We start from the raw sequence: 27,556 nt of genomic DNA on the forward strand, positions 1-27,556 counted from the left end.
TCAGTGGGGAGGGGGGCAGTGGATGTGACGGGGCGAGGCCAAGTAATGTCGTGCCAGTAAATTGCACACTGGCGCAAAATTGATTTGTTGCAGATTTTTTGTTTTGCTTTGTGCGCCACCCAAAACTTTCACGTAAGCAATGCCAACTGTGTTGGGGTACTGATTGGATTTTGAGGCACCGGCAACATCTCTCATGTCCAGCACCAGCAGCAGCAGCAGCCGTCGCCGCCTCCGCTGCTGCCGCATCAAAATCAAAACAGAGAAATTTTGTAATCTTGCGTTGTTTGATATGCGCTCTGAGTAGTAATGCCTAGAACTCTCCTGGTCACATGCTCTCCCCGCCAGCAACAGCTTGTTTTTTCTTTCTTTGTGTGTGTGAGTGAGTGTAATGCTCTTAAGCGGGACTTGATCTGCATAAAAATAGGGTCGAGCGGCAGTATCGCGGCGCTGTCTCTGGGATGCAATGTCAAAAGTAACAGGTGATTGTCGGAGAAGAGCACGTCCAGAAAAAGAGCGCACCCGGCACATCATATGCATGTATAATAATCTCAATGATCGTTTCTAATGTAGCTAAACATTTATATTTATTTTACAAGACAAGCCTGTTTTTAGCTATACACATATGTGTATACATGTATGTAAATTCTACGTATGCATGTAAATATGTGCACATGTGTATGTGCATACTCTGTATACATATACGCTTTATATTGTTTATCTGCCTTTGCTCTTCCATTTGCGTTTACGCCGCTAGTCAACTGTACTTTCAAGAGCGCCAGCCATCTCTCTCACTCTCAGGCGCTCACCTTAGCAACAGTTTCATACAAACGCACACACACACACACAGGCCCATGCACATGGATTAGAAACTAGAGCTGTGTCGAGTCGTTCAGAATAAGTTCAATTGAACTACTTATTGAAGTGAACGAACGAACTACGTCTCCGCTTGCTGTTCAATCGCATTATCGTTCGTCATATAATACATCAATTGTTAATTTAAATCATTGCTTATTTTTTGGACATAACGATCGCCATTGTGGTGACTAAACAACTGACGACTCAGCTATACAGCTGATTAGTTCGTTCACCAACAACTGAACTACTGAACTCAATCGTTCAATTGAACTGCAATGAACAACTCTATTAGAAACCACCACCAAACAACTTTATGTGTATGTGTATTGTGCGCATGATCAGAAATTTTCTCCGTATAGAGACTTAAACTAACTAAAACGTAATTCGATCGAATGCTCAGTGTTTTCAGTTTGAGTTATTCAACGTTGGCGAGCAGCAGCAAAAAACAGCTAAGAGCCAAAAAGTGATTTCAGAGCCGTGAGCGCAACGGCGGCCAAGAAGGGAAAGCAAACCAACCGAGTGTGTATTAAATACACATAGCAAGCAGATTTTTCTTTGCGCTCCGGTGAGAAGATAATTTCAACATGCATATAAAAATTGTTCGCTCCGGGAGCAGCGGCGTGTAAACAAACAGAGAAAAGTGAATAAAGTTTAGTTATAAAACAATTGCAAACGCAAAAAGAAAAGAAAAAAACCAAATGCGTGGCGTTAACTGTACAAGCGTAGAGGCAAAACGAAATAATAAAAAAAAGACTGAAATATAAGAAAAACCAGAACGAAATATGCATATTGCCATATGTGTGTGAAGCGCATATATATATGTGTTTGTGTGTGTGTGCTTGTGTTATTGGTGTTAGTGTTGTTGGCGCGCTATTTATATTTGATATGCAAAGAACAAAATTTTATTTGTCAGTTCAATGTGTTTTTTTCTTCTTCCAAGTCTAAAGTCATGCATTTCCATACGTTCGTCATTTGCTCAGAGTGTCTGTGTGTGTGTGTGTGTGTGTGTCTGAGTGGGGGGGTCGGTCGTTGGGGCGGCCCACATTTCATACTGTGAGCTGTAAAACTTGCTCTCTTGTTGTCTCGCTCTCGCGCGCTCGCAGCGCAAAACTAAACAGTCTATGTATGTGTGTGTGTGTGAGGTTAAATGGGGGCCAGCGCGCAACGTGGAGAATATGCGCCCCACACATACATATACATATATACAGAGCAGAGCAGAGACAGAGACTGACATAAAAAAGCATTTCTCGCGAGAGAGCGAGAGCACATGAGTTGTATATTATTTGTTTGCTCATCTGCTTATGCTCTTTACTCATTTTGCAGGGGGAGACACCGAGACACTGTGCTGCGCGCCATTCCGTGTTGGAGCTCTCGTTGTGAACGTCGTCGGAGATTCAGTGGCAGCATTCATATTGCTGCCTATTATTTAAAATATTTCCTTCAGTGTCGGCGGTAGCAATAACAGCCTCGTCGTGTTGGCCACAAATAGCAATCAATACAATTACAACGCTGGAGAACAACTGTTGGATTTGGACGCGGCAGCCCTAATGTCGTTGCCAATGAATTCGCTGTACTCGCTCACTTGGGGCGACTATGGCACGTCTTTGGTATCGGCCATACAATTGTTGCGCTGCCATGGCGATCTAGTCGATTGCACATTGGCAGCCGGCGGACGCAGTTTTCCGGCCCACAAAATCGTGCTATGCGCCGCCTCTCCATTTCTGCTGGACTTGCTAAAGGTGAGTAGTACTACACACATAACCTCAACAAATGCTTTAACTCGGCATGTGTTGTGCCCACTTGCGTACAGTTTGTAAACAGAGAAACCCCAAAGTCGTTGTTCGCCTTTGCCAAATAGGTTAATGTGTGTGTGTGAGTGTGTGTGAGTATCTGTGTGCGTGCGTGTGAGTTGGAGACGTGTACACTCGCGCTCTGCTCTGCTCCTGGCTTTGAATTTTTGGCGCTCTGGTCATGGCAACGGAGACATCGACGGCCTAAAATCATCTCCTACTTGGTGTCTTTTTAGTTTTCTAGAGATTTTCGTACAAGTTTTCAATTGTCAATTGAGTTGAATGAGTTGCGTACTCTTCTTGTGCGCTGACGTTTCACCATTTGCGCTGCGCCTCTCTCCCCACCACCAGCAGCAGCAGCATGAGCCCAACATATAAGAACTTGTAAGCTTTTGATGGGAGTGCGCGTGAGCGTAAGACAGAGAGAGCGAGAGTGTGCGTTGGTGTGTGGGGAGAGGGAGCGCAAAGGTTGGAGCACCAAGTTTTCAACACAAATGTGTTAGAGCGAGCGCAAGCGAGAGCGCCAACTGACGACAGAGTGCCTCTTGCTCGCAGCTTTGCTTGTAGCTGTTTGCTGTTGTTGTTGGGTGCACACGAGCGCGACCTCTTTTTTGCTTATATGTATTTATGTATGTATTGTTGGCTGTGTGTGTGTGTGTGTGTGCTTTGAATTGTACAGTTGATATTGACTATGGGGCAAATATGTACATGCATATAATAGAAAGGGGAGTTTGTCTAACAAAACTTGCTGATAAAATAGTGTAGCTGGCATGTATATAAAATATTTAATGTACATTCGATTGTTTGTGCACATGATATGCTTTTTATTTGCTGTGGGCTTTACTGTACATATGTATGTGTATATCTAATAAAACGTTAATCTATATGCGTACTCGTTGCATTTATTTTTACTACATTTAATTTCTTGTTGAGCTGCGCGCCAATTAGCCGAACTCATTGTTATTCATATGCATCCAGACCAAAACAGAGAGCGTCTCCCAACACCTGACTGGCCTGGCTGGCTGGCTGGGCTCTGAGGTAACGGCTTTACGCTCACTCCCCCATACAAAAAGTAAACAGAGCGTAATTTTTATAAACGTCGCTCAGAAAAGAACTTAAATTGGTCGACTGCTCTGTGTGTGAACTCTGCAAGAGTGATACTACATAGAGAAATAATACTGATCTCGTTACACTCACATACACACGCAGAATACGTAGACAGTGCTCTTGGTTGCTCCCGCTCCCGCAGACGAAAAAAGCGAAAAATGCAACCAGGGGAAACACAACACAACACAGCCAGCCAACAACCACTAATACTCTGAAAAAATCGATGAGCGACGCGACAGAGCACAGCGGGCAGAGCAGAGTAGAATAAGCGGGCAAAAGGGAGAGAGGCTGGCTGTTAGGCCGTGAAGTAAAAGGGAGTGTAGAGTTCAAAGAGCGTGTGGTATGTGCGACGCAGTGGCTGTATGACATTTTCAAGAGATTGAGTTTGGGTAAGACAGAGCGAAGCGAGCCGAGAGCGAGCGTGAGAGAGCGGGAGCGGGAGTGTAGGCACAAAAAATATTTCGTTTTGCTTGAGGGTGAGCGCTCAATGCGCTCAGCATTTTAAGCGCACCTCTGGAAATGCTTCCTAATTAAATGTTTAGCGAGAGGGCCGCTCTTTCTTTTTGGGAAAACTCAATTCCAACTGACAGACAGACAGACAGCATCCCCTCAATCCTGCAGCAGAATGCAGAGCGCGCGTAATCAAAAGCCGGTTTATTGTTATGCTCAGAGTGTGTTGCTGTGTGAGTGTGTGTGTGTGTGTGTGTGTGTGCGAGAGTGTGTAAGTGAGTGTGTGCGAGTAAGTTTTAACGACTGTGTTTTGTCCATTTGCTTTGCGTTTTGGGTCTCTGTTGATGGCCAATGCTTTTGTTTACGCGCTCGCTGAGCAGCAACCGGCAACGACAATTGGAGCGCCTAAACAAGAAAGCAGGAGAAACTTGTATGGCTACCCAGCTAAAAGTGTGTGCATGAAATTTCGATACCAAAGTGTGTGGCTTTGTAAGCAACTTTCTCTTGGCGTTGCGTTATTCTTATTGCTCTTTATTTTGCTTTTGTAGAACACACCATGCAAGCATCCAGTGGTAATGTTGGCTGGCGTTAATGCCAACGATTTGGAGGCGCTGCTGGAATTTGTATATCGCGGCGAGGTGAGCGTTGATCATGCGCAGCTGCCATCGCTGCTGCAGGCAGCGCAGTGCCTCAATATACAAGGACTCGCACCGCAGACAGTGACTAAAGATGACTACACCACGCACTCGATACAACTGCAGCATATGATACCACAGCATCATGATCAGGATCAACTAATCGCCACCATAGCCACGGCTCCGCAGCAAACTGTGCACGCACAGGTTGTGGAGGATATACATCATCAAGGACAAATACTGCAAGCGACGAACCAGAACAATGCCAGCGGACACCAGCAAACGATTGTGACCACAGATGCAGCCAAACATGATCAGGCCGTTATACAAAGTTTTTTGCCCGCACGCAAACGCAAGCCACGTGTTAAAAAAATGTCACGTATGTGCAAAAGTTCATTAATTAATGTAATTTTAAACTAATTGTGTATGTTGCTTGCAGCAGCGGCACCGAAAATCAGCAAAATGGACGGCATGGATACTATAATGGGCACACCAACTTCGTCGGGACAGCAAGTGGTGCAGCAACAAGTGTTGGATGAAAATGGCGCCGAAGCACAATTGTTAAGCAGCACACCCATCATCAAAAGCGAGGGGCAAAAGGTCGACTCAATTGTAACCATGGATCCGGACAATATGATGCCAGTGCAAGCGGCAAATGCGGCAACAGGCGAAATCACAGCGGCAACAGGCACAACAGTTACAGGCAACAGCAGCGGCACGACGGCAACACCCAAGGCCAAGCGCACCAAACATCCGCCTGGAACAGAAAGTAAGTGCCACTGAGCTAGGAGTACTTTCTATTTACTTATCCTCGTTTATGCTTAGAACCACGCTCACGCTCGCAATCGGAACAACCAGCTACTTGCCCCATTTGTTATGCCGTCATACGTCAATCGCGCAATTTGCGTCGCCATCTCGAGCTGCGGCACTTTGCCAAGCCGGGCATTAAAAAGGAGAAGAAAAGTAAGTCTGGTAATAATGATACGACATTTGACACCAGCAGCGAATTTAACACAACAACGGAGGGCGACACTAGCATAGCCACCTCATCAGCCACCTCAACGCCTGTTGCAGGCGGTGCACGCACTCCGCTCACTAGAGTCGTTGCCACGCCCACTGCAAATAGTAATACTATAATGGCCAGCACAGTGCTGCCGCAGCAACAGCAGCAGCAGCAGCAACATCATCAAACACAACAACAGCAACAACACTTGAGCACAACAACACTTAATACAGCGGGTGGCGGTCATCTCATGGGTGTTAGCGTTAAGCATGAGAGCAGTGGCAATCAGCAGCAGTCGCAGCAGCACAGCACGCAAGGCCTACAGAATGTTATACATATTGTTGGCGATCAAGTTTATCTGCCGCAGCAGCAGCAGACGCAATAAAGCTGCGCCGACTGCTGCAAGCTGCCAAATCATTCCATTCCATACACACACCACACCACAACACACACACATACATACGCACATTTTAACACACACACACACGTTCTGTATATAACAAAATGCAAATGTTTTTCATCATTGCATAATTTTTGTTGTAAGTTTTTCATCATTTTCTAACCGAACTACTACAAAATTTGTTATGCAGTATTTTCTTGCATATAAACGCTTAATACTCTACAATTTAACAAAAGAAAAGTAACGAATATCAATGTAAAAAAGCGAAAACAACTTAAACTTTAACTCTAAGTTTTGTGGCAAAAAGATTCATTTTAAGTTTTCACTTTTAAAACAATATATATTTAGTTATATATTACAAATTGTTTAATAAATATATATGTACTTCATTTTTACATAAACAAAATTTATTTTTTTGCAATTAATTCTTATTTGTATTGTACAATTGGCTACTTAATTTGTGTGCGTTGTTTAATTAGCAAGAAAATACTGTAAAGCTAACACTTAACCCATTAACTTGTAAACATTTGTTTGTCCAAATTTTTCTATTAACCTTCATGCATTCACTCACACACACACACACACACAATACACACACACTACACTATACTTTATGCTGCTAAAGCTCTTTCAATTTAAGCTTGTAGCTTGAATTGTATTTTAGTCTACGTTGTTTTAGATTCTTTGCTGTCTCTGTCTTGGCCACACAATTCTGACTTTTGGTTTTCCCAACTTTGCAGCAACCAGTGGTAAGAAAAGTGGCAGCGGCACCTCTGGCTCTGCAGGCGGCAGTGGCAACTTAAGCTCCAGCGGCGGCGTGCCGCAAGTGCAGACCGTGCAATCTCTACATCCGCTGCAGAGTGTGCAAGTCAAAAAGGATCCCGATGCGCAGCAACAACAGCAGCAGCAGCAGCAACAACAACAGCAGCAGCAGCAACAAGCTATGACAGTGAGCAGCAACAGCGGCCAAGTGCAGCAGCAGCAGCAACAGGTGCAGCAGGTGCAAGTGCAGCAGCAACAGCTGCAGCATCATCAAATCATTGACTCGTCGGGCAACATTACCACAGCAACCACCAGCGCACAAGCAGCAGCGCAGCAGCAAGCGAGCAATCAGCAATTGGTGGCACAGTCCGGCGATGGCAGCGAGAGTGGCACGCCCTTATCTATAGCTCAAGTGCAGACGTTGCAAGGTCATCAAATCATTGGCAACATCAATCAGGTGAATATGACAGACTTTCAACAGCAGCAACAACAACAACAACAACAACAGCAGCAGCAACAAACACAACAACCACAACAGACACTTTGAATGACGCAACGGACCGATTTATATAGTAGAGCTCCACTATTTGATAGCTTAATAATCTTTTGACTTGGTTTTAAATTTAATGTGCGTGTAGTCAAATTATTGTTTTTTAAAAATCTAACAATTGGCAATTGTAGAGCAAATTTTGTATCAGTTTGTATCAGTTATTTTTCGATTATGACACCTGTTTAAATTGTTGTTGAATTTGTTATTTTAATAATATTTACTTTAGCCTTAAGCTAGTGTCATTCACAAAGTTTGCTCTACAATGTTTAAGCAAATGTTGGTTATTTAATTCTTCTGTTGTACAATTTTGTAAAATTTTAACTGTTTGTTTCGCCTACAATTAGTTTGGTTTCATATCTAAATATTTTAGTTAATTCTAAGTGCGCGCGTTATGGTTACTGTGCTGTAGTTTTTCCTTTTTCCTATCCTATGTAGTTCATAGGCATCCCGAATGGTGCAATAGTTATGCAATATTAATTTTCAACTTTGTCGACATACTATATAATTTCTTTATAATTGTACAAAAGCCAAAATTGTCTGCTTAAAACCCCAAGCCACAGATATCTATGTATAAGCCGTAGTAGTTCTGAGCCCGAAACTATCTGTGGGTAGTTCTTGTTGTAGTGCAGCTCTGTATAAAAAAAAACTATGCGCTTTTATAGACAAAAACTTATACATATACAATTAATTCATTTTTATTTTAATAGTTGCAAATTTTCTTTTAAGTAAGTTATGTTTTCTTAGATAAGTTTGCTTACTTAATAAGTATGTAAGCTGTCTAACAAAAATACCTTAATACTTATAAATAAAATAAAAAAAAAATAAATAAAAAATTTTCAAAACAATTTCTTTTTTTTGTTTTCTATTTGGTGTTGGTTTTTATATTTTGAATAAACGTATCCTTTTTTTTTTTTTGATTCTTATGCTCTATTTTACTAACTCTTTATGCATGTTTTAAATATTTGGCAGCATTAACTGTAATTCATACAAACGCTCCATTTGTTGTTGTGAAAAAAATCTTGTAAAAGATTGCGCATTATCCCATATCTCATGCACTTGGTTGCCCATAAGCAAATCATTAACGAACCGTTTTTTATCTTGTCTTTCTCTCTCTTATCGCTGCCTCGTTGTTAACTCACCAACTCTAACCTCAAATTGTGCTAAAACAAATATAAATGTCGCTCAAATCATTCATAAAATCAAATCAAATCAAATCATTTACGTATCAATCAACCCTAGGGCAACAATAAGAACATTTTGGTAAAGAAGGTTTTCATTTTGAAAGGCGGTAATAATACGTAATGATGAGCCAACGATATGACCAGCGGCCCTGGAGGAGGTGGTGGACCCGGGGGCGGTGGGCAGCAAGCGCAGCAGCAACAACAGCAGCTTAACAACGGCAACAGTAGCGGCAGCGCAGCAGCAACAACAACAACAACAACAACAGTGAACAGCAGCAATATATCAACAGTAGCAACAACATCAACTGGAGCAGCGACTTCAACAGCTGGCAGCAATTTACAGCGACGCATTCTACGCGGTCATGCCGCTCAAACAACCAACGGCGAACGCGTATTGCTTATAAATTATGTGCCACAAACAGCAACAGCGTCAGCAGCAGCAGCAACAGCAACACACACTACTAACAGCAGCAGCAGCAGTTCACATCAGTTGCCCACACGCAAAATACTTCAGGCCAGAGCAGCAGCAGCAACAGCGTCAGCTGCAACAGCAACGAGCGTAGCAACAACACCCAACGTATCCTTTGCTGGCCTTGGCTCTGAGGTGACCGTAACGCTAACACGCACCAATCAGCGCGCCAGCGTTACCAATGTCACATCCGCCGGTCATATTGTACGGAATCAGCAAACAGTTTATCAGACGACGACCACAGCAGCAGCAGCAGCAACCACCACAGCAACTAGCAACACAATTATGCACGAGCCTGTGCAACATATAGCGGCAACACCCACAACACCGCCGCCGCTGCGCTGGCAACAGCAACAGGAATATACACAAGAGCAACAGCATATTATAATAGATCATCATCAGCAGCAGCAGCAACAACAACAGCAGCAGCAGCAACAGGATGTAGATGATCAGTTAATAGAATATGATGATAGCGAGGCTATTATGGAGGAGCAACATCACCAGCAGCAGCAATACCATCAACATCAGCAATTAGAGCTGCAGGATGAAATGCAGGAACATGATCCACAGCAGCATCATGATGTGCAGGAAGTTTATCTGCAGTAGTAACAATGTTATATCTAATCTATATACATGTATGTGTAGCTGTTAGTAATTTGTAAGTTTTAAAAACATTTTCACACACAATTTACAATTTACAATATGTAGTAATTATCCAAACAATTGACAGAATCAATGTAAACTCTATAACTTAATCGATACCGATGTATAGCGTGCTGAAGCTCTTAGAATTTCTTAGTTTCCTCAAACACCCCCCCCATTTGTATTGTATATACATAAAATAAATATTATTAAGCATATATTTCTCTATAGTTTGTATACTTATATTTGTATAAATTGAAAATACGTAAATCAAATTGTCAAGTTTTGGTTTACTAAACAAATTATGATCGTTTTTGAAGGCATATAGAAATTTATTTTTGTACCATATAAAAGCTTAAGCTCCGAATTTCAAATATATACACAACACAGTTTATGCATAAACAATTAAACAATATCAAGTGTAATATACAAATTTCAATTACAAAATAGTAGCAACAAAATATAAATTATACATATATATTAAATGGCATATAAGCAAAGTTTAGTTTTAAGCAAAAAAATACATTTTTGGCAACAAAAAAATTGAAAAAGAAAAACTGTTGAAAGAAAGTTGGCAATTGGCAGTCGCCCAGGGGCTACAATATATATATTCATATAATGTAAATCCAGCTTAGGGGCCAATCCAAAAATAAAGTGTAACGGTTTGTGTACTGAAAGCTAAAAAAAATTTAATTGTTTTAATTGAAAAAGTCACAATACATTTTGTTTTTAATTGCATATAATTTATTGAATTTGTTTCACATTTCTTATATAATTTATTTTTCAACTAATTTACAAAAGCCGTTTAACAACTATTTTTATTTACAAAGTCTGTTGGGCAAATTAAAAGCTTTAAGCTACAAGCTAACAATAAATTTAGTTAGCAAAAGACAATTTTATTGTTGTTCTTAACAATTGCGCAAATAAAATCTTTTACGTTTTTTATAAAACTTCTTACGAATTTCAAAAATTTTATCTACATATTATGTTTATATTTAATAACAGGCACTAACTACTTTTGTAACTGTAGCTAGCTCGCTAAAAATAATTCTCTTTTCAGCTTTAAGTTTTTTTGTTTATTTATTGCATTGATTAATTTAAAATGTTTTAAAATGCAATTTCAAAGATTATTGTTTCAAGTTTTCATATAACACTTGTTTTTGGACCTGCATAAGTTTAATTTTGTTGTGAAGCATACTACGCGTATATTTAATTTAATTTACTTTTAATTGAAATGCAACATTTTAAGTACCAATTATATATATTGTATGCATGCTACGATTTTTGTTTATAAATACGCTTAGCATTAATAGTTATTAATTTAGTTTATTGTGCTCTACTTGGCGCTCTTCGCCAAACGGCTGCTGGCAAAACATTCGCCAAAGAAGCGATCCAATGAGTGATATAAATGCGGACGCACATTGGCCAAGCCGTGATCCTCATCTGCGTAGCTCTGCAATAAAAAATGTATATTAAACAGTGTTTTAAATTAAAATATGTTGGACATACAATTTGCTTGAAGAGTATATCCTCACGCTCTAGATTTTTGGCTAATATCATGGACTGCTGATAGTGCACATTGTCGTCCAGCGTGCCATGCACCAGCAAATAGTTCTTGCCACGCAGCTTGTGGGCGCGTGTGCTCAAGCGTGAGTTGGCATATCCTACGGCATTCTTATCCGGCAGGCCCATATAACGTTCCGTATAAATAGAATCTAAAGTAAGCGTGTTATTAATAAATGCTTATTGTTAATTAATCTTTTGCTGCTACCATAATAAGTCCAATCGGTCACTGGTGCAATGGAGGCAGCACACTTGAATACGGTTTCATTATTAGCCAAGGCCATGGCAGCAGCATAGCCACCATAACTCCAGCCCCAAATGCCAATATGTGTGGCATCTATATAGTCAAACATATCGCTCAGTTTGCTGCAATACATTATAAAATTAATTAATGCTTTGGTTAAATTTGATGTTTAACAAACTAACCGCGTAACCGAAATCTGATCAGTAATTTCCACTGTGCCCAGCTTTAGATATATAGCATGCAGTAACTTTTCACCACGCAAGCCAGAGCCACGTCCATCAATCTTGGCATAGATGACAGATTGATTCGAGGACAAATAACTGCCCCAGTCCAGCATCCATTTGTTGGTTACCTTAAATAATTAAATAAGCAATTGTTGAACATAAGCATAGCTTGTGGTTCTTACCGAGTAAGAGTCCGGACCACCATAAACATCCACCAGCATAGGATATTTGGTTTTGCCGCTTGTGTCTAGATTGGGAGGCAGCTGTAGCAGCACCTTGGCCTGAAAGCCGCCATCAATTGGCACTGTAAGTATTTTATGCGTAGGTAGTGCCACGCCCTTGAGCTTAGCACGCAGCGATTCATTTGTTTCCCAGTTCAGCAGCAGATTGAGCGTTACTTTAGCTATAATTGTTATAAAATTAGTTTTTGCTGCGCAGCTTTAGTTGTGTTTACATACAATTTGCATATTTCCATTCATATATAGCCGTGGTGGGTATGCCGGGTCCCAGTGAGCTTATCACAATTTCATTATTGTCATTGAATATAGCAGAGAAATAATTTTGCTCCACATTGCCCGAGTTCATGAGCTTGCAAGTCAAGCAAGTTGGTGTTTGCTTGCGTGCAGCCGTAGCGCGTATGGCATACAGATGCATCTGCTCCGGATGCTCCTCTGTGTTGGCCATATAGAAGATAATATCATGTGTGCCATCCCAGTGCAATATGCTGTCCACCACATATTTGCCACTGGTAAGCGGCTCCAGCTGAGCATTGATCACATCTGTGGAGAGCAGCTGCAAGTGCTTGTAGTTCTCATGGGGCAGCACAAAGGCCAAGAGTGAGCCATTGCGATTCTTGAACGGCGCTGTATAGAGATCCACCCAGCCAGTCTTGGACTCGGTGCCATAGAGCTGCAAATGTAAACAAATATATTTATCGAATCGTTAAGATTTAGTTCAATTGAACTACTACTGCTTATTTCTTAGTTCCCATGCGTCATATATAGTTAATTGTTTTTTATTTAAATCATTGCTTTTTTTATATTTAAATATAACGATCGACAGTGTGCGGACTAAACAACTGACGAGTTGCTTGGTTCGTTCACTGAACTAGTAAAGCTAATCAAATGAACAACTCTAATTTATAGCGAAAATGCTCACCACTTTGCGTCCTAGATCATTGAAGCTCACTACGTAGGCTTCATTCTGTTCGCGATTCATCCATATGGAGAGCACATTGGCATCATCCAGCCAGCTGACAGCAGTAACTATATAATCAGCTTCTGTATTGAGAGCACTGGGCACTGGCATGCGTGTGGTGAATTCACTGCCTGCCAAAGCTCTGGTGAGATTCAGCAGTATGAGCTCTACTCGTGGATTTGGTGAGCCTGCCTTTGGATAGGCTATATCCTGATGCAATGGATACTGGAAGCGCACATCGCCCGCCTCACCATAGTAGGCAAACTTTATAGTATGCGTGGGCGAATCATCAAACTGTATAAAGGCAAGCTGTGTGCCCGAAGGATTGAACCAGGTGGCAACATTGGAGCTAAACACTTCCTCCTCATACACCCAGTCGGGAATGCCATTCAGAAATTTGCCATTCTCATCGTTCGTCAGCTGTATGGCAGTATCGGTAACGCTCTTCTTGTAATACAAATGGCGCTCAAAGTTAATGACCAGTGCATTGCCCACAGGTGACCATTGCACCATGCTCAGATCGTTGTGCTCATCGGTTATTTTCAATGGATTCATGTCTTTGCTGCTCAAGTTGTATATATCGTATTGGGCCAAGAAGCTGTAGCGAAAGTTCTTCTTGTAGTTCTTGGCCAGCAGCAGATATTGCCCATCGGCGGACTTTTCATAGAGCACATAATGCGCTGCATTCTCCAGCAGCGTCGTTACAGCTCCTGTGCGCGTATCCAGCTCAAGAATGTTCTAAGGTATGATACATTTAATATATATACTTAATGTTATTAAGACTAACTTACTGCATGCTGTTTGAATATGACACTGTGCCCATTGCTCCAGCTGCCATTGAAGCGTTTGGCATACAGCTGACCTGACAGCACATCCTCCAGATTAATGCCCTTATCTGGCATGTTGTCATCGTTGGCGCTATTGCCATGATCAGCACCCACTATGAACACAATCATGGTGGCTATGAGCGCAACGGCAACAATTGCAGCCACAATACAGAGAATGATGCGCACGCGCCGTCGCTTCTCCTTGGAGTACATGAGGTTCTAGAGCAACAAAGAGCAGCAATTAGTTAAAAGATCATTGGAGCTTCGAAACTGCAGCATTGCTTTCATTTACTTACAGCTAAAGGTAAGGCTTATGAACTTTTCTTGCTTATAAATAAATAATTATAGATAGTTAACTCTTATAAGAGTTTATGCTTATAATGATAATTTAATTATTATTATATACATTTGAACCATTGCTTTCCTCATTAGCAAAGCTTCAGATTGTTGCCACATTTCCTCAATTATATTTTTGATTTTCATTAGCTTGCCCCTACAAACTTTCCCAAATTGCAGTTGGCTAGTCAAATCAACGCTTGAAACTTGGCCTAATGCGCATATTGCCAATTGCTGTATACAAACTTTTTAGGCATAACAAGCACGTTGCATACCAATATATATATACTTAAGTATATTGACAAAATCACGTTACGCATGCGCAATGACTACCTTAGGCTCACTCTCTCTTCCCGCACTTTTTCTTAGCTCACTCATTGCTGCCAACTTGAGCGCAGCAGCGGCTAAAACAAAAGCTCAACGTGTAGTCTGAAAGCGAAAGTAGTTTTGAGTTGTTTTGAAACGGGTTTGCTTTGTCATGTCCAGCTCAAGATTGTGGTTTTTTGCAGGCTACAATTGTGCCATGACGTAAGGTCCATAACAAATTGTTTACAAAGAAATTGTTGTTTTTATGTAAGATTGCGTATTCATTTAAGCGTGTTAATTGAACTGTACACAACAAATGGGAGCACGAGTACATTAGTTGAATTGACAATACATTTAAGACTTGTTATTAATTTTTTAGCGCAAGGTTGTCAGTTTAATTATAATAAGCTTAAAGTCCGCTAGCTGACAATTTGAAATAATTTGTTTATATTTTGTTATAAACTTGACATTGACGACAAGACAAAACATCTATTAAAATCTTTATTAGCTTCAGCATAAAAAGAGAATTTCTTTTGTGTTTTTAATGCATCAAACGTATATTTATATAACATTTGAATTGAATATCAATAAAGTATATTTTGGTATGCATTTTTGCATATAGCCGTTAGTAGATTAAATTTGTGTTATGTCTATGTCTACACAGATTCTTGTTCTCAAACAAGTTTCTACTATTTGCTGCATATAGCAGTTGCAACTTTTATACGCCAACTGTCGACTAACTGCAAGATTTATGCACACTTGGCTCTGACCTTTAAATTTTTCTATAGATTTTTTTTCTTTTTTACACTAGACTACATATATGTATTCCACTTACAGTCAACAATACACACGCACATATGGCATTAAATTATGCAAAGAAAAGGAAAATATAATCGAAGTCTGTGTTACGTTAGGGACCGACACGTGTGGCTGCCACACAAGCCCCAGCTCCAGCCCCCCAATGGATACAGCAGCAGCGTCTGTAATATATAGCACCTTGGTGGCGCAACTGCAACTGGCAACTGGCAACATTGAAGACATGTTAGTTACAACTTGTACAATTTTATGACCCATAAAATAAATCTAAGCGAGATTTGTTATTTCTATTCGCTGCTTTTTCGGGGTCAGCGCATTTCATAAATGAAAACTTTTGCGCTTTCCATTAGCAGCATCAATAGTTACCAATCAATTTGTGTTGTTGGCTAGCGGAATTGAAAAATCTTTGCCACTGATTTGAATAGCAATTCAACCCGAGAGCTATGCGCTTTAGGGGCTCTGGGATATTTGGGGAATTTGTGTGTATTGAATTTATGCACAATATGGCGCAATTAGTGGCGTTGGCTTTAGCCCGGAATCAAACAAAATTCATTAAATAAATATGCCAAGCATAGCAAGCTTTTAGCATAGTTTCCATTTTTCCTCAGGGGATATCGTAACAGGGCAATAAGCAATTTTTAGATTTTGCTACTGCACTTGAACTTCCGGCAATTAGTTGGTAGCCGACAGCAAATATTGCTGCACCACATGTCGTATGCTTGTTGCCAGTTTTTGTGGCAGAGTTTAAAACTTGAGGTCGACGACCTCAACTGCTGCCAAACCCTTTCTCTTGCTATTTTGCTTGTTTCCTTGGGGGCCTGGCTGACTGCTGTCATTTGTCGTTTAGTTTTTCATTAAACTGACAAAGTCACTTAGTTGTTTTTATTGCTATTGTTGCTGTAGCTAGGCGTGCTGCCTGGTCCTGCTGCTGCTGTTTATATTTATGGTTCATTTTTAATACAATTTTACTAATTGTAAGCGCCTTTAACAAATGTGCCCACATAAATTCTAAGCTGGAGTTAGGCTACGCTAGAAGTTTATTACGTGCTTAGAAATGTTCTTTATTTGCAGCAAGCTTAAGTTAATTATGTACAAATTTGTGGGCTGTAAGCTTAAAGACAAATTTAGTATGCAGTTAGTTGAGTTTTGACCAAGTTAAGCAGCCACTGCAAGATTTATTTCAAGAGTTAGTTCAGCTGATTTGCAGTTTAATTGCTTTAAGTTTAAGCATCCATTTCAGCATTTCATGTCCTGGAAGTTTATTTGATGTGTGTCAACTTGCTAATCGCCTAATAAATCCCTGCTGTGTCACATCCTCCGTCGCATGTCCTGCTAGCGTAATTAATTTTGCACAATAAACAAATAAACCAACACACACTTGTGGCATGCCACACGCACAACACAGCACGCATACATATACACAACTATATATGTGTATATGTATATGTATATGGAGTGACAAATGAAATGTGGCAAAGTGCAGACTTTAGTGCGCCGCTCTGGCCTCGTCCTTGACCAGCAGCAGCAAACTGGCAACTCCAATTAGTGTGGCCAGTAGTCAGCACACTTACCTTGAAGCGCGTCATGTTGCCGCCAAAGCTGCCCGCACTGTGCAAATCATCATCATCCAAACTGCTGCCGGCGCCCAGCATGGACTCGTGAAGTTTGGCGCTGTGGCGCCTCAACTGATAGCTGCCAGCTGGGTTGCTCGATGGCTTGTAATAGTAGGGCGGGTGCTGATGCGGATGCTGCTGCTGCTGCTGCTGCTGCTGTCGATGCGTATGTAAAGCCGAAACTGTGTTGGTTGTGGCTGTGGTGGCGGCGGCCACATCCTCATAGTCATAGTCCAGTAGCTCAATGGGATGGTCACATTTGCAACGATGCGGTGGAGTGCGATGTGGTGTCTGCTGATGCTGCTGCTGGTATCTGCTGCCTTTGTTGCCATTGTGATGGCTGTGATTGTTGATGTTGCTGCTGCTGCCGCCGACGCTGCTGATGTTGTTGGCAACGCTGCTGTGTGGATGTGGTGGAGGTGGCGGTATATCCGCTGGTGTTATATAGATTTTGCCAGCAACTCCAGACTGTTGTAGCAGCTGCTTGTTTGGCCAATGGAATTCCTCATCAAACTCGCCCGAGTTGTTGACCAATTGTTGCAATTGCCGTTGTTGCTGTTGCTGTTGCTGTTGCAGTGGTATGTGTCGCAGGCAACTCTGTTGCTGTTGTTGTTGTTGTAGTTGCTGCTTGTGGTTGTGGTAACGATAATATTGATGATGCGCTGTGGCTGCAGTCGCGGGCAGATACTTTAAATCAGGCAGCGAGTGTAAAGAATGGAAAGAGCCATAAAAATGTTTATGTTGACAGAAATGTGTCGCTCTTAAATCTTTGTTAAACAATGTGTGCGTGTGTGTGTACGTGTGCAGGTGCAGAAACTCTGCTGCTTTACTTTAGCACATAAACGTTTAAAAGAACAAACAAAAATACAAGCAAACAAGCAACAATTTAAAACACTTTGGCGCGCAGCAACAAAAATGAGCTACATAAAGTTCAAAAGTGAACGAACTGATCGCTAGCTAAGTAATCGAGCAGCAAATTAATCGATAGCTGCTAAGTGTTGTAATGTGTAATGTTGGGCAGGCAAACAGTAATTAAAAGCTAGAACAATTACAAGAACAAGTTCAAGTTCAAATGATCAAAGGCTAAGTTATCGAGCAGTAAAGTAATCGGAACCACGTTTTATGCAAAAGCGCGGCTTGTAGTGAATAAATTATTGTAATAGTTTAGCTTAAAGTGTTTAAAGTGAAGTGTAAGTGTTTTAGGACAATTATAATTACCATGCAGTGCAAAAGACTTATTAGATAAAACAAGCTCAAACTAAGTAAATGTGTCGTAAGCCATTGCACAACTTAACACATAACGGGTCCTAATTTGGCCTGCAGCTGGCAGCGCGCAAACAAAACCAAGTTATACAATGTAATTTTCACTGTGCAAATCAGTGCAAATAAAGAAAACTAAAACGAAACCAAGGCAACAAACATGGACGAAAAGCGGCGAACAACTTCATAACAAATATGAGCAAGTGAGGGCAAAAAATGCATTAGCTCGATTTGGTAGCGGGCTCACCGCAATTATTTAATTATACAGTGGCTACGAATTGGTTGCTTGGTTTGCTGCTCTCTGCTTGGCTGCCATCCAGGCGGGAAAAGGCTTAATCAAAGAGCCAAGCCAAGTTCAGACAATAGCAACAACAACAACAAAAATAAAGTGCACAAAAGAGCGACAAAACTTTTGTTGCAAGTTGCGCAGCCAGCAACCGCAAAAAAGGATGCCCAAAAAAGGACACCCACATGCAGGCAAAAGAGAGTCCTCGCTCCTCCGATACGTATCGCTAATGATGATCAAATAACGGCCCAGCAAAGAAGGGGTAAGTGAAGCTTAAGCGGGTAGAAGCGGGTATGGGCTTTGGCTAAAATCGTTAGCCCACTTGGCAGAGCACCAGGAAATTTCATAGCGGCCCTTTTAACTGTGTCACACGATGGCCTCGTCTAGGTCGTAATGAGCAAAGCTTTTACTTTTAGCAAAGCAGGCGGCGGTCAAAGAGAGCGAGAGGAGTGCACATGGCTTGGCACTTGTCTAACTTGCCAAATGATATGTAAATACCAAACAATTTGCCATGAACTAAGCAGGAGTGAGATAGGGGTGCTCATTTGATTAGTGATTGATCCGATGTCGCATTTGCAGCACTTAAATGAAGTTACTGTTGCCGTTTCTAGGACAAATTTCACTTTTAGGATTAAGCCTTGGTGCAGCAGCACTTAATATGGCCTAAATTGCACACTTTTATATATTGCACTTTAACAAAGTATGGCCAATAGATATAGCGCGCTAATAAATATATGCAGCAGGGCACTTAAAACTATGCGCTACCTGCAGTAAAAACTTTAACTCTATTGCCCCTCCGCATGCATGAACAAACAGCAAAAATTTCGAACTGCGCCAAAATATAATAAATTATATTTAGCACACGCTTGCTGCGCCCAAATGTAGGCTATAAAAACATGCACACACAACGATAGACACAGTCACAGACAGAAGCAAAAATATTATAAATGCATATATTTATTTTCAAGTTCTCTGCCCCATGCGTTGAGCTAAAAATTTGACTTAAATCCACTTTTAATTTATGCAAAATCACAAAAAAAAAAAATAAAAATAAACGTTCATTCTATTAAATATGCAAAACACAATTGGTTACGGGCAAAGTCAAAACGTTTGCTGTGTGTGCTTCAAATACAGCACAAACGAATTCTAAATACACTTAAATCAAGCGCTACTTAAAGTAAAATATAAAACATATAGCGCACTACTTGTTTAGCTTTTCAAGCAGTGATTGTGCCTTTTATAATTTTATGCACAAAGCCCGCAGGATATATTAAAATGTCACATGCCAGCAAATATAAACATCAACGACAAATGATTTATGTAGCCAAAGTGTGCATAAATTTCATTTAAAACTCAAAACACATGCAACATATTTATCAACTTTAATTAAAAAACATAAGCGCAAGCTCAGCTAACTTGTTTCGTTTTTATTGTTTTGTGTATATATTAAGCTAAAGTACTTATAGTCTATATATATAACATACCTGATCGCTTTGTGCTGTTTCTGTAACCGAAACATCATTGCCAGACATTTTTTAACACTTTTTGTTTATAATTATTAATGTTGGGTTATAAATGCATAAGTTTTGCAACTAAATTGAAGGAAAAAAACACTATTATTTTTTATATTATTAGTTTTTATTTGTTTATGCACTGCGCGTTTCTAGTTGAGTTATTTATGCCGTACGTCTGGCAGTTGTCAAATATTTTTATACAATTTTCAATTGTTTGCTTTAGTTTTGATTTATGGCAAAGCGACACAAAATCTTTTATTTGCATTAAACAAATAATATTTTAGAGCTCAAAGTGTGTGCTTAGAGCAAATTCAATATAGTGTGTTGTATTTTGTATTTTGCTTTGCAAATAAATAAGTTTCATTTGTATTTGGCTCAGACTACACCAAAGCCATTTGTTAGCTGTCTCCGCTTTTAGCCCCCACACACACACACACACACAAATGAGCTGTGCAGTCAAGTAGAGCAGTCACTGCTGCTTGTCGTTTAATGTAAATTAAGCAATTTAAATAAATAAACAAATAATGCAAAGCATAGAAAAGCAAAAATAAAACATATAGCATACAAATTTGCGGTTAAGCCAAAGATAAAGACGCATGAAAACACACAATAAACAATATATAAGCAAACACAAACAAAAACACACACACGAGTGCGTCGCATTGCATATAACTCGTTACTCATACGCCACATTGTACACAATAATAAGAGTCAAGCAGCTTTGGGAGCGCACAAAAGTAAGATAAATATAAAATACGAAATAAATTGAAATTACGTTTCTGCTTTAAACGCAATCGTTCCGTACGTTCGCTTGTAGGTAAGAAAAAAACGCAAGATAAAAGTAATGTAAACAGCCAAGAACTCAGCCCCCCCAAAAAAAGGAAGAAACAAATGTGATAAATGTGCTGTGACCTCAAAGCTAATGTGCCAAATACAATGTATGCTGCAGCTGAGGAGCTGCTGCTTCTTCTTTTTTATAGCTGGGGGGGTAAGATAAATATTTGGGTAAAGTCAGAGAATTTTAAAAGCATTACCAGTTGACATTTTAATTAATTAAAATGTGCAGTTAATGTCGCTAAGTAAGACACTTGAGCGTTTTTTTGTTGGTCGCTGCAGCAGCTGAGTTTAATAACAAGTCTTAGTCGTTACTAATTTTCTTGAGTGTTTGTTAAGAACTTAAACTTGACTTTGTTTAAAATCTGCAGCCACTAATGAGCGGCTATCAATCAACGTCTGCTTTAAATTGACCAAACAATTCACAATAGGCCCCGTTTTAGTTGCTGTCACAGCTGTTGTTTAGCTAAAATACATTAAATATTAATGAGCGTGTAGGGGCGACTTAACAATTTGTGTTGTCAAAGAAAATACAAAATGCGCTGACAAAACGTTTCAGTTTCAAATTGATAGACTGACAAGGAATGGAGCATAAAAGCAAAAGCATATCACAGTCTGTGGACTTTCAACTAATGCAGTTGATGGCATTTGCAACGGCAAGTGGCATTGACAGTTGGCAGCTGTAAGCACAAACGGAAATGGCAGCAGCATAAAAAGCAAAGCTGCTTGCTCACAACTTTCATCAATTTTGTGCAATTCACTTAACGCGAAACGGACACCGAAGAAAAAGAAGAAGCAGCGTTGCTGCGCCAAATGTAATCGATAGTTATCGTTAAGCAATTGTTAAGTTGTAATTAAATAGAAGCTGCTAAGTTTAAAATGTCAGCTTAATTTACAACACTGTTTGTTGAGCTGTCAAAGCGTTGAGTAGTGAAAATTTATTAAGCAATTCTATATAATAATGTCGGATTCTAGCAATAGCGCTAACGATTTGCCACGCATTGGTAATGATGGCGATAGCACTAGCCCGCCATCCGATATGGTGCTGCCGTTCTGGAGCTTGGACTCAACTACTGATAGCAACTCGCTGGAAACGGAGCCAACTGAAAGCTTCGCTGATTCTTCGCAGCCGGATGAGCATTCCACGGGCGTCAATGTGGATTTCAATGAGAGCGTGTTGCAATCCTGGCCCGTGCCTGGCGGCAGCTATAGCTGGGCACTGCCCTCCACACCAGTGGCGCATGCTCATGACTATAGCAGCGAGTTCCTAGCGCAAATGAATTTCGAGCTGAGTCTGCAGCAGCCAACAGTCTATGGCATACTATTCAATCCAAGCTATCAAGCGCCGTCGAACAACAACAACAACAACAGCAACAGCTTCAATTTGCGCACTGTGCCAGCTTCAGTGGATCTAACGCGCCAGCAGCAGCAACAGCAGCAGCAGCAGCAACGCAGCAGCAGCTCCTGGGCTGATTATCATGCACGCGCACGCACTACAGTGACACCAAATTTGACAACGCAGCCGCCAGCAGCTCCACGTCAACGAGCCGCCAGCACGCCAAGTTTGCTGCAGCTGCCGCTGCTGTATGATCCAGAGTATGGCGTTTATATCTACATACGTCCGGATACAGATGAGGAGGCGGAGCCGCCGCCTGTGCCGCTGGCTATGGTGCCCAGACGTGGCAATAGCATTAGCGATTGCAGTCAGTGCAGCAGCGATGACGAGCCGTTTATCGCACGCTGAGCTGCCCTATCGATTAATTTGCAGCGCACTGCTGCTCTCGATAACTGTCACTAGTCACATTGTGCTTTATACGTATTAAATAAAAACTTTACAATGTCTGATAGCGAAGATTCTTGTTCTGCTGAAGTTAGTCACATATTTATGGACACTCTCAATTTTGTGCCTGTGCCCAACCGCAGACCCTCAACCACAACGACAACAACAATGCGCAGCACAACAAGCTCCAGTGGATTCTCAGCAACAGCAACGCCCAACTGGAGTGTGGATGCTGCGCAGCCTTTGCTGGCTATAAGCGATTTGAGCGATTGGTCTAATCTCATGTTAATCAGACCGCGCAGGCCGCTAAGATCCCAGCCAGAGATATTGGAGCCGCAGCAGCAGCATATGGCGCAGCAGCAAGCGACAGTGGACAGTGGCGACGCTAACAAATCTCAAGGCGTCTACAAGCTTATGGCATTATATATAATATTTGTATGTGTGCTTTGTTTGCTATACGCAAAGTGTTTTATACAAATTTAGTGCATTTAAAGTTGCAAAATGTTAACAAAATGTTCTATGTAAAGTATATTTGAGTTGTGATCTGAGTTATGAAGAATGTTAAGCTAGAAGTAGCGCATGATCTATGCAAAGCGTATATAAACAACAACAATTTATACATTTTGTGCTTTGGCTGATTGCTTGGCTATAATTTTCATATTTTTGTATGGGGTACTTTATTTAAAGTTGTTAAAATGTATTAACATAGTTCTTAATGTTGTAAGCAAATATTAAAGCGCATTGCTCTTAGTTCTTTTGTTTAGCTAAGCAACTTAATTCGAATTTTCTACATATTTCCTATGCTCTATTGCAAGTCTTTAATTCATATTATCTACCAACTGTTATGTTTGTTAATTAACAATTATTGTTGTAAGACTTCTGTATAATTTTGCAAACTAAGTTGCAGGAATTTATTTTATAAGCTCACTTTGGTTCTTTGCCTGCTTGCTTAGCCGCTAATTTTATTTTATATTTGTGTATGCAGTACTTTACTTTAAGCTTTATTTTATAATTTATAATTCAGTATAATTTTGCAAACTAATTTTCCAAGTCATAGAGAAGTGCAGAATATTCTATGCAAGGCATTTATTATTACAACAATGTATTCATTTTATAAGCACACTTTATTTCAATGCCTGAATGCTTAGCCACACTTTTTTTTTTATTTTTTTGTATGCAGTAATTTACTTTAAGGCTTAAAACATATATTAACATTTTTCTTAATTTTTTTTCTCCTAAGCTTAAGTAGTTTATATAAAGACTACTTTATAAACTACTTATTATTTATCTGCTTTTGTAATTCTAAACAACTTTTTGCTCTAACGTTTGTGCTTTAGCTTAACTAGCAAGTCTGTAATTTCTATCAAATGGCCACTGTTTATTAATTATTATTAACTACTATAAGCAAATTAAGATCAATTAAGTTAATTAAGTTGCAATCATACAGAAGTACGCACTGTTTATGCCAAGCATTCATTCATTCATCAAAAATTAATTTTTTTTATTAGCTGCAAATATTTTTGTATGCTATATTTTAAAGTTGATAACATGTATTAACATATCTATGCCCTATACTTATTTTTCTGAATGGCTTAAGCTCTTTAGTTGATTGCTTGTAATTCTAAGTAAGTTAACTATCAAGTCTTTAACATAACTAGCAAGTCTTTAATTTCTATCAAATGGCAACTGCTTATTAATTAATAATATTATATTAAGCTTCACTTTACTATTGCAAATTTCGTTTCGTATTTGAGTGTGTATTTCCTTTATGGCTTAAGTTCTTGAGTCTCTGTCCTTTGTAATTTAATTCTAAGCAAGTTTTGTTTTGTATTTTCTAAAGTTTATGCTTTAGCTTACTAATTCGTTTATTCCTATCAAATTACTTAATATTAATTTAAGCTGCAGTTTACTATTGCAAATTTAGTTGCACATTCGCGTGTAATTTTTATGCAATTACATAAATCATAGTCATAGTTTGCAAAAGCCCGCAACTAGTTAAAAGCTTAATTTATTATAAATTCCTTGACGCTTTACGTTGTCATGTATTTTTAAGCAATTTGTTGGCTTCAAAAATAATTTAGCTTAAATAATTGCGAATTGAAAAATGCAGCCACAAAACAAACATGAGTGAGTGGGTGGCAAAGGGGGCGTGGTAAATCTGAGCAACGAGCGTAGGTTTTTGTATTTTTTGACTATAAATTTTGCAGCGGCGTGTAGCCGGTGCCTGGCACTTGGTTGGTGCTCTGAAATTTATTTGCCAGGCAGGGCTGTCCACACACACACACACACACATGCATATAGTTGCATAGACAACACGCCCCCCATACTTTTTTGTTATGCAAGTTAATCCTTTTTATAGCTACTATTGTTCAGCGCATCAAAGCTTTATATGCAATGCCGCAGCGCCAAGCTCCTCACTACGCCGTAGTCAGGCACCTACGCATTTGTTTCAGCAGCAGCAGAGGCAGCAGCAGCTGTTGTTAGCGTAAGAGTGGGCGCAGCATAATAGAGTGGGTGTGGGTGTGGGTGTGGGCGTGGCTGTAGGGGGGTATGGGTGAGCATCGGTAACAGCTTTGGCTGTAGCACATGTCACTGCATTTTTCAACGCCGCTGTGTGGCAACATATTAGCTGCCACACAGACACACACACACACACATGAGAGAGTATTTGGGCAAAGTGCGGAGTGGGGTGGGGTGGGGTGGGGTTGCTAGCTGATGTACTATGTGCAGCTTCTTGATGGTTTGGTCTAAATCTGGCGTTGGAGGCGTTGGCGTTAGAGCTGCTGCTGCTGTTGTTCGTATGTCTGTGTGGCATGCCGCAAATTCATTATTATTTTGCAACTCACACCAACAGCAGCAGCAGCAGCAGCATGTGGTTGCAACAGCGCCAGCTGCACTAACTGTATAAACAGCAGTCATATAAAAGACTCGTGGGCAAGTTCAAAATAAAAAAAGGCAGCAGCAGCTTAAGGCGCGCGCGTGTTGCTGCTGAAAGGGGAGCTTAAGCCGCTGTCTGTCTGCCTGTCTGTCTGCCCCAACAAGTTGTATAGCTGATAAGCATATATGAATGCAATAGTTTGCAGTTGCTCACTAAGGTTATGTGGCAAGTTTGATGTGGCAAACAGTTTTGCCTGCTGTTTAGTGTCTAAACTAAGCTTAAGCTAAGTATAAAAGTATAAAGTGCAAAGCAACATTTTATGATTGAATATGACTTGAACATTTTATGCATTTTGCTTATTTTTATTTATTTTAATTGTATTTATTTAATTGTGTATAGCCAGAGCAACAAAGGCCTTCAGGCTGATTTTTTGTTATGTTAATTTCATATTTTTAATACGTTGATTAACTTCATAAAGTCTTTTATGTTGGTGACCTCTGCGAGTAGTTTGTTTGGAGTGCGAATTTGGTGTGGATTTAATTTAAAAAAAAATTTAACTTAGTCTTGCCTTTGTTTGCTGCTTTATTGCCACTTGCGCGTCATTTATATTAGTATAATTAGTTGGCCAAGTAATTTCATTAAAAACTTGCTTAACAAGCTGCTTACGACCCACCCACCCCTTTGACCTTTTTGTTTTTGTCATACGATAATATCCGTTGCATTTGCTCTCAAACTAACGCTGACATCAACGCTGACTGCGACTGCTGCTGCAATTTCTCATTTTAATAAAAATGCAAATGTCTCTGTCTCTGCTCAAAGTGCCAGGCTCGGCTCTTCCTCTTCCGCTCTCGCTCTCGCTCTCTCTGGCAAGGCACTTGCCTCATATTAAACGTTAGAAAAACTTTTCGATTTTTCGCCTTGGCGTCTAAAAAACAAACATGACATGCCCCCCTACCCAAAAAGACACAAACGACAACAACAACAACAGCAAAGCAAATAAGACAAATAAGTTTTCAATAAGCCAAGAGCAAGCGTTGACATGAATGATGATGAACTCAAGTCAAAAGGAATTCAAGAGAAACGTCCAGCTTGATCAAGCTGCAGCCATATGCTCAAAATTAGCTTGAAAATCAAATTAATTTACAACAAAAATATTTACAAAATTTATTGATTTTCAACTATTCAACAAATTTCATTGCTGTTACCAAACTAGTTCACAGGCTGAGGCTGAGGCTGCGGCTGCGGCTTTAATTCCATTTCATTTCTTATTATCTGGCACTGCTGCCGATTTGCCTGTGTCCGCCTGGTTGGATGTGGTTGCGAGCTTCGTTGGCGCCACAACCTTCAGCATGTTGGCAATTTTATTGCCTGGCTTTGAGCCGCCCGCATCTGTTGCATTCTTCTCGTCGGCTCGACAGAATTTCTTGAGCGTACGTTGCACCAATTCGCTGTTGCTGCCCACAAACTGCTCGAGCGTTATTTTGTTTTTTATAATAAGAAACGAGGGCATGCTGCTGACATTGTACTCCTCGGCCAGATCCTCATTGTCGTCCACATCGATCTTGACAATCAGCAGACAATCCTCATACTCCTGCGCAAATTCCTCCAGCTTGGGGCCGATGATGGCGCAAGGGCCACACCAAGCGGCAAAGAATTCAACCAGCACATGCTTGTTGCCCGCCTCGGCTACAACCTTTTCAAAGTCCGCCTTGGATGTTATGGTTATAACCTTCTTGGGTTTATTGGCAGCAGCCATGGGTACGAAAATTTGAATTTAAAGATCGAAATTTAAAATTTAGAGAAATTTAAAAACGAGTGAGCTGACAGCTTCAGTTGACTTTTCAAAGCTCAAGCACATTTCAATTTAATTCCCCCCATTGTGCAAATATATTTAGCTAGCTGCTACTCAGTGTATGAGTTTGAAGACTCTGTAGAGCAAGCACAGCGGTCTTTTAGTTGGCTACACACAAAAAATCAAATCGGTAATGAATACCCTAGAGTAAGAACTTTTATAAAATGAAATCTCAAAGTATA

The 27,556-nt window shown here is 40.3% G+C and overlaps 4 protein-coding genes across 7 annotated transcripts; 2 read left to right on the forward strand and 2 right to left on the reverse strand.

The window, feature by feature from the left end:
* The first annotated feature begins 1,256 nt into the window (after positions 1-1,256).
* On the forward strand, positions 1,257-8,878 carry LOC108600425 (transcription factor GAGA). 3 transcript variants are annotated; one of them, XM_017987994.2, is made up of 7 exons: positions 1,257-1,420; positions 2,179-2,594; positions 4,751-5,216; positions 5,277-5,606; positions 5,663-5,800; positions 6,981-7,459; positions 8,792-8,878. In XM_017987994.2, the coding sequence occupies exons 2-7, from the start codon at positions 2,403-2,405 to the stop codon at positions 8,852-8,854; spliced, it is 1,668 nt and encodes a 555-aa protein (XP_017843483.1). In that variant the 5' UTR covers positions 1,257-1,420; positions 2,179-2,402; the 3' UTR covers positions 8,855-8,878. The 3 variants fall into 3 exon arrangements, with proteins under 3 accessions (XP_017843483.1, XP_017843482.1, XP_017843481.1); XM_017987993.2 differs by lacking the exon at positions 8,792-8,878 and having other exon boundaries at positions 1,258-1,420; positions 5,280-5,606; positions 6,981-8,258; XM_017987992.2 differs by lacking the exon at positions 8,792-8,878 and having other exon boundaries at positions 1,259-1,420; positions 6,981-8,258.
* Positions 8,846-10,056, forward strand: LOC108600427 (AF4/FMR2 family member 4). Its single transcript, XM_017987995.2, has one exon. It carries the CDS (start codon positions 8,870-8,872, stop codon positions 9,806-9,808), a length of 939 nt encoding a protein of 312 aa, XP_017843484.2. The 5' UTR covers positions 8,846-8,869; the 3' UTR covers positions 9,809-10,056.
* A 1,045-nt stretch (positions 10,057-11,101) lies between these two features.
* Positions 11,102-20,129, reverse strand: LOC108600177 (venom dipeptidyl peptidase 4). Of its 2 annotated transcripts, XM_017987584.2 has the most exons (11): positions 20,001-20,129; positions 17,914-17,916; positions 16,929-17,657; positions 13,864-14,118; positions 13,034-13,810; positions 12,334-12,784; positions 12,058-12,278; positions 11,834-12,003; positions 11,616-11,773; positions 11,354-11,559; positions 11,102-11,297 (listed from the first exon to the last, which is right to left on the reverse strand). In XM_017987584.2, exons 1-11 carry the CDS (start codon positions 20,046-20,048, stop codon positions 11,181-11,183), a joined length of 3,135 nt encoding a protein of 1,044 aa, XP_017843073.2. In that variant the 5' UTR covers positions 20,049-20,129; the 3' UTR covers positions 11,102-11,180. The 2 variants fall into 2 exon arrangements, with proteins under 2 accessions (XP_017843073.2, XP_017843072.2); XM_017987583.2 differs by lacking the exons at positions 16,929-17,657; positions 17,914-17,916.
* Positions 20,130-26,657: 6,528 nt separating this feature from the next.
* LOC108600179 (thioredoxin-2) lies at positions 26,658-27,356 on the reverse strand. The gene has a single exon (XM_017987586.1). The coding sequence runs from the start codon at positions 27,276-27,278 to the stop codon at positions 26,781-26,783; it is 498 nt and encodes a 165-aa protein (XP_017843075.1). The 5' UTR covers positions 27,279-27,356; the 3' UTR covers positions 26,658-26,780.
* Positions 27,357-27,556: the final 200 nt, after the last annotated feature.

The sequence above is a fragment of the Drosophila busckii genome, chromosome 3L (assembly GCF_011750605.1).
Source record: "Drosophila busckii strain San Diego stock center, stock number 13000-0081.31 chromosome 3L, ASM1175060v1, whole genome shotgun sequence".
Taxonomy (NCBI): domain Eukaryota; kingdom Metazoa; phylum Arthropoda; class Insecta; order Diptera; family Drosophilidae; genus Drosophila; species Drosophila busckii.